General features: G+C 33.8%; 1 protein-coding gene across 1 annotated transcript in view; it reads left to right on the top strand.

The window, feature by feature from the left end:
* The window catches only part of LOC129280460 (scavenger receptor cysteine-rich domain superfamily protein-like), a 38,769-nt gene extending 31,428 nt beyond the window's left edge, over window positions 1-7,341 (top strand). The window contains exons 19-21 of the mRNA XM_064112151.1: window positions 154-204; window positions 749-857; window positions 4,997-7,341. Coding sequence (XP_063968221.1) covers window positions 154-204; window positions 749-857; window positions 4,997-5,117 — 281 coding nt within the window. The 3' untranslated portion in view covers window positions 5,118-7,341. The remainder of the gene's footprint in view (window positions 1-153; window positions 205-748; window positions 858-4,996) is intronic.
* Window positions 7,342-12,285: the final 4,944 nt, after the last annotated feature.

Consider the following 12,285-nt stretch of genomic DNA (forward strand, 5'->3'; position numbering starts at 1 on the left):
ATTAGTGATAAAGACAATCTCCACCATATAGCAAATAATAATTACAATGATTGTACATTTGTAAATCCATAAAGGAAAATCTTCTTACAGGAACAGTGTTATAAACATCAGACAGAAAGTTTATTTACTCAATTGTTGCATTTTTTTAAACAGCTTCAAAAACTGGAGGGACATCTATTCCCCAACCCCCACAACAAGCTAGTGGTAAGTATAAATCTTTATCTCTACCTTACTTATCTTTTTCTGTTCTTTGAAAGGATTCTATAAATTTGCAGAAATCTTAATACAAAATATCAATATAGATTTATGTATAACTCGTAAGTAAAGCATGTAGGCCTACCAAAGACTACGCAAGGGAGACAAGAGAAATGATCTCTATGAGCAAGAGGTTATTATGAACAGGTTGTGGGTGTACATTTTATATTCAGAAAGTGAAAATAACTTGCCACTCCGTCTTTATTAATTTAATCAATTTAGCTGCGACTTGAGATTCAAACCATTTTTTTTTCATAGCTTACAAGTTCAAAATGCAGTTAATAGCTGTTATTACCAGTGCTGATACAAATTTTTTGGGGGGCATTCTTACATGCTAATTTGAGAAAATTACAACTCTTCATTTGAGCCAGAGAGAAGAAACAAATCATTTCAGATAAGTCTCGCAAGTGGGATTATTGTATTATGATTGATATTTCTTCAAAATTTTCTTAAAATTATTTACTGTAACGCTTTTTTCTGCTTTTTATTACAGGTATCCACCCAGCTGGTGTTTTTTTCATTGGTCTTTTAGTAGGAGTTATTGTTATTGCCATTGCATTTGGATTTATTTGGTATATAAGGCAACGGCCAACAAGACCCGCGTGAGTATTTGGAAATGATGTTGCACTGAACATACACTATGTTATGTAGTTTTTTTTCTTATTCATTAGTATCCCTAAATTAGACCCCAAAAGAGCCAATCTGGAATAAAATTATTGGAAATGGTTTTTTGACTGATTTGAGTAGGTATGGGTGTCAACATTTACCAAAAAAAAGTTAGGAGGAATACGGGTTGGGGAAAGTGTTTTTTTTCAAGGTCAAAGGTCAATGACCTTTTCATATATACTGTATAATGGTATCTCTGAGATGGAAAGGCGCAGGTTGGTGATAATGGTGTCAAAATGCACAAATTCTTACCAGAATATCAAATAGAATAAAATTAATTCCCTAGAATGCACATTCACCGAAAAAATTCAAGGTCAAAGCCTTTCAAATGTCAATGACCTTTTTTACATTATATACCATACCGTATAATGGTATTTCTGAGATGATAAGGTACAGGCTGGCGATCATGGTGTCAAAATGTTCAGATTCTTACAAGAAGATCAAATAAAATATATTTAAGTACCTAGAATGGACATTCACCAATAAAATTCAAGGTCAAAGTTTTTCAAAGGTCAATGACCTTTTTACATTATATACCATACTGTATAATGGTATCTCTGAGATGAAAAAGCACAGGTTGGTGATCATGGTGTAAAAATGCACAGATTCTTACCAGAAGATCAAATGAAATAAAATTAAGTACCTAGAATGCAAATTCACGCATAAAATTTAAGGCCAAAGGTCAATGACCTTCTATACTATATATACCATATTATATAATTGTATCTCTAATATAAAACGGCGCAGGTTGGTGTTCTTGGTGTCAAAACACGCAGATTCTTACAGGAAGATAAAATAAAATAAAATTAAGCATCGAGAATGCACATTCACCCATAAGATTCAAGGACAAAGGTCAATGTCCTTTTTAACATTATATTATAATAATGGTATCACTGAGATAAAACACTGCAGGTCGGGTGATCTAGGTGCCAAAATGCAAACAAGAAGATTAAATAACACTAAAATAAGTATAAAGAATAAACTTTCACCCTTGAAATCCAAGATCAGAGGAAATATATAACCTGTATGACATAAAAATAACAAAAACAATTATCCTTTGTGTTCATATTTTATTTCTGAATAATGTAAATAACGATGGCTAATTTGTAATGAAAACATGGAGGTTTCATAATTTCAGTCTGAAATAATGAAGGCCATGGAGAATGTATTTGGGGGTCAGAGGTCAATGAGCCCTTTCCAAAATATCAGTGGAAGTTAAGTAAAAAAAAGTTGATAACCAAATAACACTTTTTCATATACTGCGATGCATTGCCAAAACCAATAAAAAAAATAAATGAAATCAAGTATATAATTTGAAATGATTTTTATCTTAAGTAGCAGCATTTAATGCATCATTATATCTAAATCAAGGTTGTCGTGTCTTTTCTCTCCAGCGATAGGCCACTCACCTCAATGCTATAATAAATACTATAAACTATTAGCTTAATCTTCTGAAAATGAATAGGATAGGTGTAACTCTCATGTCACAGCTAGCATCATCTGAGAGCATTTCCAAACAGCAGAGGGATGATGATGAAGATGAAATGAAGGCCATCATTGGAGCTGCAGCTTCTGTCATACATGTAGTAAATGGCATATATATCAACTTCATCAAAGATGAATTCCCGTATTATTATTAATTACCTTTCATCAGTTCATTGCGAGCTGCCAGAATCTCTTGAGATGCTTATGCTGCAGGACAAAACTTCATATCTGCTGTCTGCCGTACGTCACCCATGATGCTATTTCTACTAGGTATTAGTTTGTACAAGGATCATGTATTTGGTCCAGAACAACTGATTGTTATCATGCACAAATAAGGCATATAACAATAAAATTCAAAAGGAGATAATAGCTTACAAGTACACATACATCGGCCTAACAAAACTCCTACAGCACCACTTCCAGTTCTTGAGAATCAAGCTGTGCAACATATCAGTAATAATATAGATCCTGGTCTGATATCCCTTGACAGAACGTAAGGTTTTTATTGAATGGGCAATATGAAAGTCTTAAAAATGTCAGAAGGTTTTCAAAAGTTCAATTACTCTTTGCTGAAGTTGAGACACTTAAATTCATTTACTATGACAAAAGCTGCAGCTCTAATGATTGTCTTATTTTAATTCTTCATCATTGTCCCTGGCTATATGAAAAATGTTCTAGGATGATGCTTGCCATAAGAGTTAGGCCTATCCTTTCCATTTACAGATTAAGTTATAGTTTTATAGTATTGATTGTAGCATTTGAGGTTAGTGACCTATTGCTACAGAGAAATTAGTACCTTGATTTAGATCTATAAAATGCAGATCTAAATGCTGCTACTTTAGGTAACTTCACCATTGTCACCATTTCAAATTATATTACACATGATTTTTTTTACACTTTTGTCAATGCATTACAATATATCATAAGAAAAAGTGCTATTTGATCCAATTTCACCTCGAACTTGTATTTTGACATCATCATTGGTCAAGGATTCAAATATTAAATTTGTGATCATTTTCCACGCAGGTCAGTCTTTTTCCCATCATAATCACTATACCTATATATATGCCACAATCACGTTATATCGACCTATTTACTTAAATTCCCTGACGTTATTGACATAGTTGATTGACCTTTAATTCCTAAATATATTTTTCATGGCCATTTTTATCCTTATTTCAGAGTGAAATTATTAAACTTCCAAGTTTTCATTACAAATAGTTGTCTTTCTTTCTATTATTCACAAATAAAATGTTAATATAATGGATTAATTTTTTTTTTTTTTGGGGGGGGGGGGGAATCATGCATAGATATATAAATATTTATCAACTTTTGACCTTGACTTTGGATATTGGATTATTCTGTATGATTATTTTGAGCCTTTTTATCTTCTTGCAAAAATTGCTTTCTGACATCGAAATCAACCAGCGTTTTATCTCAGAGATACCTTTATACGATGTATAGCCTATGTAAAAAGGTCATTGACCTTTGAACTTGAACTTTATGGATTAATATGCATTCTAGGTGATTAACTTTATCTTGTTAGACCTTCCTGTAAGAATCTGTGCATTTTGATACAACGATCACCAACCTGTGCCGTTTCATCTCAGAAATACTATTATACAGTATGATACATAATGTAAAAAAGGCCATTGACCTTTGAAAGGCTTTTACCTTGAATGTAATTGTTTAATGTGCATTCTGGGTACTTAATTCTATTTTATTTGATCTTCCTGTAAGAAACTCTGCATTTTGACACCAAGATCACCAACCTGCACCTTTTCATCTCAGAGATACCATTATACCATATATGGTATATAATGTAAAAAAGATCATTGACCTTTGAAAGGCTTTGACCTTGAATTTCGTGGGTGAATAAGCATTGTAGGGACTTGATTTAAATTTATTTGATCTTCTTGTAAGAATCTGTGCATTTTTATACCATGATCACCAACCTGTAATATTTTATTTGGGAGATACCATGATACAGTATATTTAAAAAGGTCATTGAACTTTGACCTTGACAAAAAGCACTTTCCCCAACCCGTATTCCTCCTAACTTTTTTTTGGTAAATGTTGAGACCCATACCTACTCAAAACAGTCAAAAAATCATTTCCAATAATTTTATTCCAGTTGGTTACTAATTACGGGATACTATTAAGTCATTAATTTCTCTAATTTTTAGAAATATTTTTTGGACAGACCTTTAGTGTCACCATTCGGAAAATGCACTCGTGGGCTCGAAACTTGTCGAATCTATTTATAAACTTCCACCCTGCATTGGGTTTTTTTAATCTTTGTTTTATTGGATTATTTTTTTTAATGTAAATTTATGAATTATTAAGATTACTAGAAATCATATACATGTACCAGCATCATTTATGAAGTATTTTTTCCCCACTTATGATGGGTAACTATATTTTTAAATATCCAATTGTGAAATTTCATTTTCCATTTAGCCAGTTATCATTCAGCTTTTGGCTGTGACCCATGTTTCATTCAGTAAACATGTTTCTTTGCATTGAAATGTATTGATATTAGAATTGAGTATGTGATATATTTGTTCATGTTCTCCCATATCTGTGGCAGATCTCCAAGCAGAGCAGGAAATATATTCAGACCTCGCAAACAGCTTGATGAGATGGAGGAGCCGGTTCTAAGCTTCCAGGCAATGAATATGGATAATGAAGAAAACGGGGATGCTATCTGATACCACATAGTCATGGTTACATACATGTAGTTATCATGAAAAGACAGAGTCAAAGAATAGACTATTGACTGGAATATTGACTCTCAGAACGATTGGACCTCACAGATTATTATGCACCGTTTACGCAGCAATGGATTTTTCTTCATGATTTTTCTTTCTCAGAAGAAAAAGGTGATAGGTGAAGAGACAGGGTTGCACTATAGGAGAGCTGCATTTTGCAAATTTGATTTTGCTTTTGTACATTTTTTGAATTTTGAAAATGGTTTGGTGACTAATATTCCTAAAGGAGGTATTATATTGATAGTATATGTAGAACATGGCATGACTACCTGAAAGTGGTCACATGTAGTCACTCAACCTCGGTCAATCCACATAATGACTACAGAGAGTAACTAGTGGTTTGTCTCTGTAACTCTGCAAAATATACCATGCAATGAGAATGACCAGAAAAAAGTTGGTCTCACCCAATTAACCAAAGACAATCACTTAGTCACCAATGTCTAGTCATGAGAATGACTAGACAGAAGTGAGTCACAGTCAAACATGGTTACTCATATGAGTGACTCATTGGTTAGTCAGTGACACATGGCCAAAGGCAGTCATTGAGTCGAGTGTCCAGTCATGAGAGTGACTAGACATAAGTGGTTAGTCACAGTCACTCTACCAAAGACAAATTAAATAGTCAAAATATTTGGTGATGTCTTGAAACAATATCCTGAGGATTCCTATTATTTCTGTAATTCAAGGAGAAATGTGAGACAATTATTTTGAATTTTCATATATGCATATTTTCTAAATGTAGCAAGTACTTAGTTTGCTCTAAAGCCTGTCTCAAGCTTTTGGTAAACGGTCTAAAGGCATTGCACATCATTGGTCTATGATCAGATTTTGGATGATTACAAGCTTTTATTTTGGAGTAAAGGCCAAATAAGTTTCAAATCGTAGCCAATCGTACGATTGCTATGACTTCATTACGACTAGATATTAAATTTGCCTTTATTCCAATAAGGATGATAGCATAGTCACAGATTTGAACATAGATTTTGGTACGAAGATATAGAACATTACACAGTAAGATATTCCATGTCTCAATGTTAGCACCAAATTCTATGTCGTTTTATTCCAAAATCGGGTTGCAGACCAGCCGTAATGTCTGCGTTGGCGTTATGATGTGAGTTATATTCATCTAACATTCCAATTTAACAATTGTGCAGTGATCTTTTTCCAACTTATGTTTTTTATTTCAATTTTGATTGATTTGGTATGATATATCTAATGCCCTCTCTTTGTAATTATTTCTGTATTTTCTTTAAAAATGGCCCTTTATGCACTTATATATATTTATCCTACAAATGTTTGATTTGATATCAGAAAGCTTGAGACAAAGCATAGAGACATAGCAATCGTACGAATTGGCTACCATTGAGTCTTGGAACTCTTGTTGGAATGCTCCCCAGGGAGTTGAGAAGGTGCAAACATTGTATGCGGGCATGCAAGGATCCAATGACCGAGGGGTAATATATCTGTAAAGTGCTTTTAGACGTCGTTCCGATGTATTAAGTGCTATATAAATGCGGAATATTATTATTATCCTAAAATTGTTAATGTTAGATTGTTCCATGCTTAACCCTAATTCTCCCGGGGGGGGGGGGGGGGGGCCATTATGGCCCCCCACCCCCTCGACAATTTTTGGGATATATCTGCTGCGCAAAATTTTTTGACCTCGCCGCTCACTAACTTTTTACTTTCAAGTCTCGCGCAAATTTTGAGACCAAATTTGTGACGCCCGGGTACGCGGTTACGACATTACGCAACATTATGTAAGTGCATGTCAGACCCAAAATTGCTCATAAACGTGATTTCATGTACAAATCCAATGCAAATTGTGTATTTGGCCAAAATTCATAAATGTATCATTATTTCTACTTTTAATGATCAAACTTAATTAATTTTGCCTTGTTTATGATTAGAATTAAGTCTGGAACGATTTCCATTGAAAAAACAATAAAAACAAAAAGTAAAAAAACAGAGAAATACATAAGAAATGTAAAAAACAATAAAATACATAAGAAATCGGTCTTGGTACCAGAATTTTTTTCATTCACAATTGTTAGGAATGCTATAAAGAATATTTTCACCAAAAAATAGCATTCAAAGAGCTTTATTTAGTGAATCAGAGCAAAAAGTATGATTTCATGAATAAATTAGCATAATTAATTCATATAAAATAAAAATATATGAATTCAGTGAAATTTACCAATGCAACTGCGTAGATTACGTCATTCTCTACCATCATGCAAATTTTCGTTGTGATCGCGCAATCCACGGCTGAGATCTTAACCCTAACTAAACCGGGCTTTTTTGGCTGTTCTGTGGCCGGGGGGGGGGGGTTGATTCAACCCCCCCCCCCTGAGATCTCGGCCGCCGATCGCGCTAGCGCCGCAAAAATTTGTACGCTGGTAGAGTGCGATGTAATCTACAAGGCTGTATGGTAAAATTTTCCAAAATAATGAGATTTTATTTTATATGAATTAATTATGCTAATTTATGCATAAATCATACTTTTTGCTCTAATTCACTAAATAAAGCTCCTAGAATGCTAATTTTTGGTAAAAATATTCTTTGTAGCATTTTTAACAATCACAATTGAAAAAAACTTCAGTTTGAAAATCAATTTCTTATGTATTTTATTGTTTTATGAATTTCTTACAATGTATTTCTTTGTTTTTCAACCTTTTTTTTTTCTTTGTTTTTTTAACCAGATTTATTGCACAACCTTTTTGAAGCATAATTATGCTAAAATCAATTGATTTCAGCTGTTTAAAGCAAAAATAATCATATCTTTATGAATAAGATGAGAAAACTTAATTTGCATTGACTTTGTACACAAAATCACGTTTTGGAACAATTTTTGGTCTGACATGCACTTACGAAATGTTGCGTAATTTCGGATCCTCGTACCCGGGCGTCGCAAATTTGGTCTCAAAAGATGCGCGAGACTTGATAGTATATACTCTGTGAGTGGCGCGGTAAAAAAAATTCGTGCGGCGAAATGATCGCAGAAAATGTTGAGGGGGGGGTTGAATCAACCCCCCCCCCCCCCCGGTCAGTTTAGGGTTAAGGGGGGGCTATAATGCCCCCCCCCCCCCCCCCCCCCCGGGAATGACAAGAGGGTTAAGGAATGGGCTGGTATCAAATAGAAGAGATGAATATTTTATTTCAATCTGACACCCGATCAAAATAAATTTTCATGTCAAATTGCCAAAATTATCCATTAACAGACCTGTCTTTTTTCATACTCCTAACACCCTGCCTATCTCAGGGCACGCATAGTCATATAATGTAGGAATGAATTCAAATACTGAAATTCCCTTTAGGGGGATTTTTCAAATCTAAATCAAAGATAAATTCAAATTAAATATTGTATTTTCTAGCACTTATTGTGATAGGACTTCTATTTCTGAAGATGTGTAGATTGTAATTTTGGAAAATGATTGTTGTGTAGAATTATTACCTGGGTGCATGCACACTTTTGATCTTAATTGTATGGCGAAATTCTCGAAAGATTATCTTTCCAATCCCTCCTGAGTGAGCAAATTCACTTGAAATAAAATGTGTTTTAGTACTCACATGCGTAAATCGGGCATCATGGATTATATGCATGTACAGTGTGCATCCCTTATTGATTCTTATTTTAGCTTATTATAGTGCACTTGTGAGTAGTACAGTAAACCATGCAATCAATTTTTACTGCAGATGATACACAATGCAGCGCACTTTATACCAAAGATAATACGCAGTGCAACATAATTTATTTCACCCATAATCCCTTACATTTTTCACGAGTTGTACCTATAAGATTTAAAAGATGAGAGGTCAGTGAAACGGAACACGTCACAGGTTGTTTTGACAGGTGAATCTTCGCTGTGTGATTCACCTATTACTTGCTGGGGGTGTTTCATGTAAGGCGTCAGCACTGTCTAAATTGACAATGTCAATGAAATCCTAGGTTTTGATTGGCTCAGAAGCTCGGGCCTCTGACTGTTACGGTAATTGTCGGAGAACGACAATTTGTCAGTGCTGACAGCTTTCATGAAACAGGCCCCTGGACAGCATGGCTTTGTATGTGGAATGTAATTGTTACATAATGAGACACATCCTCCAGCTTTATAACAATTTAGTACATGTGTAAGTATGACAGTTCAAAGGATGTTGAAAAGATAATGATAAATAAATAAATGTAGTTGTAAACATGAGATTAGTGAAGGAAAACAAAATCACATCATACATCAACTGACCAAAGTGCAATAAAAAACAAAACAAAGAGTTCCGTTAATACTAAGAAGATAATATTTCCATCAATGATGAAAATCCTTAATATTCCAGGGTATATCCAGTTATATTTACTACACAAGCTTGTTGTTTGAGTTGATGATTTATGTGTACTTAAAAACAATAGTTTTGCTTGTATTGTTGCTCGATCCATGTCAAATTTTGTGAGAGAAATATACACTTTTGAATTGATGTTAGGTTGAGTGACACTATGATGAATATGTCCATTAGTTTCTGATCAGTCATTCAAGTTTGGAAGTATTCCCGAGATCCAGTTTCTGAAAAGTAGCTCAAATATGGCTTGCTGTCCTGCCGGAACGAGAACGCAACATTTTCTGTTTTTGTTGGGGAGGCGGGATCAGGGTCAGGTTGAGGAATATTTTTGTTTAAGTCACCATGAAAGAATTTGCAGGGTAATATGTAATCACTGCTCAGAGCACAAAGAAATCATATGTGACCAGCTACCTTGAAACCAACAATAATGCCAGAGAAAGTTATCTGTAAAAAGCCTAAATAGTAATTTGGTCTCAAACAAAAATGGAAAATTAGCCCATGTGAAAGAGAAGTTCTTTATCTTACAGTCAAAATTTAAAGTGAAATAAGTGAAAAGATACAAGACTTTCTTTAACACCATATTAATCGGTCTACTTGGAAGTTTTCCTTAGATTCTACAGTGTGCACATCTCATGCTTGAGAGAACTCCATACTTCAAGCCTAGTTTTCTCCTATTCTATAATGCTCCCTCTGAATTTCTTTTGCATTCAATCAAGTACTTGTTTGGGTTATTGTTGATCAGTTTTCACAAGTTGTATATCAATTTCAAAGTTTTTTTAAATTCGCTTTTCCCAGGTTGATAAAATTCTCAAAATTTCTTTTTGGCAACATATTGTTGGTTTGGGGGGGTCGCTGGTCACTTAACCAAGTATTCCTACACTTAAAAAAAGTCTGCCTATAAATTGTTGCATCACATGTTAAATGAATAATAACTGCCTTTTTTATTGTTAAATTCAACTATTTCAATCTACCTGAAATCAGTAGCGATTAGGACATGTTAGTTGTAGCTCATCCATTTAGATTATTAAGAGAACTCATTTAAAGAATAAACAGAGGCTGTAAACCCAATATTGAATGTGGTGATTTTTTACCTGATTGCTAAGAAAGCATGAATGCTTGTAAGCAAGCAACCAGAGGACCGACGGCTTAAGGTCCTCTCCGAAGGACCTGGTACTGAGGATTAATGCCTTACCAAAGGGCACTAGCGCACCAAGTGGGAATCGAACCCGGGTCACCGGAATACGAGTCCCCCGCTCTACCGACTGAGCTATCGCGCCTTAATATACATGTACATGTAATATGGGGGCATTTCTGGGTCTAGTGGTTACGACTCCTGTCTTTCAATCTGAGGGACATTGGTTTAATTTCCAACGGTGGTGTGTTTTCCTTCAGCAACTACCTAACTTGAATCGCTTATTTGAACCAAATAAATTAGACAACCTCGGAGAATATTGCCCAAGAAGAGGTTTTAATTTTTTTTGCATAAAACGGTCTGAAGAATTGCTCCTACTTAGGCATTTATTCAATATATTGAAGGTTGGTTAACACAGATTATATTGCATAAATACTTAGAAATGAATGTCACACAGGTCTTTGCTGAATGATTGTCAAGATTCTATTCCTAGAGGAACATTCTTAACTCTAATGTTCAGAAGGAATTTTCAAACTGTTGTTTTTAAAAGCAAAGGTGACTTATTGATTATTGTATATCATGCCTTTCATTGTTGTCTACGTCTTTCAGCTTATAAAGCCGGAGTTTAATGAAAGATTTCAATGTTTAATTTGTGGATAAATTTCATTTCAACCCATATTTATTTCTTTTCAAATTGCATTTATGTGTATATTTTTCCCATTTTTTTTTCCAAAATTGTCATATTCTAGACTGACTGGTGAATATCATTTTCAAAATGTTATTTGATTTCTTTCTGTTATATTATTGTTCATATGTATTTTAAGATATTAATTTCATTTGTCTGTCTATCTCCTCTCACTTCTTTCCAATAACAGTGCCTACACTAATAATTGATATACATATACCTAGTCTTGTTTTATGTTTGATAAAAAATGGTAGGTGTATTTCTTCTATAATTCATGTGTGTAACTACAATTGGCATCGCCATAATTATGTTTATCGTTCTTTTCAGTATTATTTTTGTATATAAATACACTCGGAAGTGATACAAAGTCAATGGTTTTTTTTCACTACATTTTGAGCATGTGCAGGTCCTTTCCTATGAGTTTATTGTGATGCCTCAAAATTTTGATTGTGTTCTATGGATTTGTACAAAATATTTGCTTTTATAAATCAAGCTAAGATCATGTTTTTTTTGTGAATATAGGATTGTATACATTTTCATTTCAATTAAAAATTCAATTTTTAGGGAGCTATTTTTGTCACACATTTTTCAAAGAATGCAATATTTGACTACCAATGAAATGATGAATCAATTAAATAATTGCATGATCATCACCTGTATGCCTGTAACTTTGTTATTTTCATTTAGCATAGTAGTGGTAGTAATTTATTTGTTTAAAATATATGAAATTTAAATTCGAATCCATAGCAGTGGTCATTATTATTCCAAATTGATGTCATTAACCAATATCATGACTAGTTTAAGTGTGAATTGTGAAATACTACGATCAACCTATGCTACCAAAGAGTCAGTGACTTTTAAACAATTATTTTTAGAGGCCTTAAGATTATTTATAGGAAGGGAAAACATGTATGCTTATGGTCTATTATGCATACATCACTTAGTTTTAAGTACATGCTTTAGCT

The sequence above is a fragment of the Lytechinus pictus genome, chromosome 17, assembly GCF_037042905.1.
Source record: "Lytechinus pictus isolate F3 Inbred chromosome 17, Lp3.0, whole genome shotgun sequence".
Taxonomy (NCBI): Eukaryota; Metazoa; Echinodermata; class Echinoidea; order Temnopleuroida; family Toxopneustidae; genus Lytechinus; species Lytechinus pictus.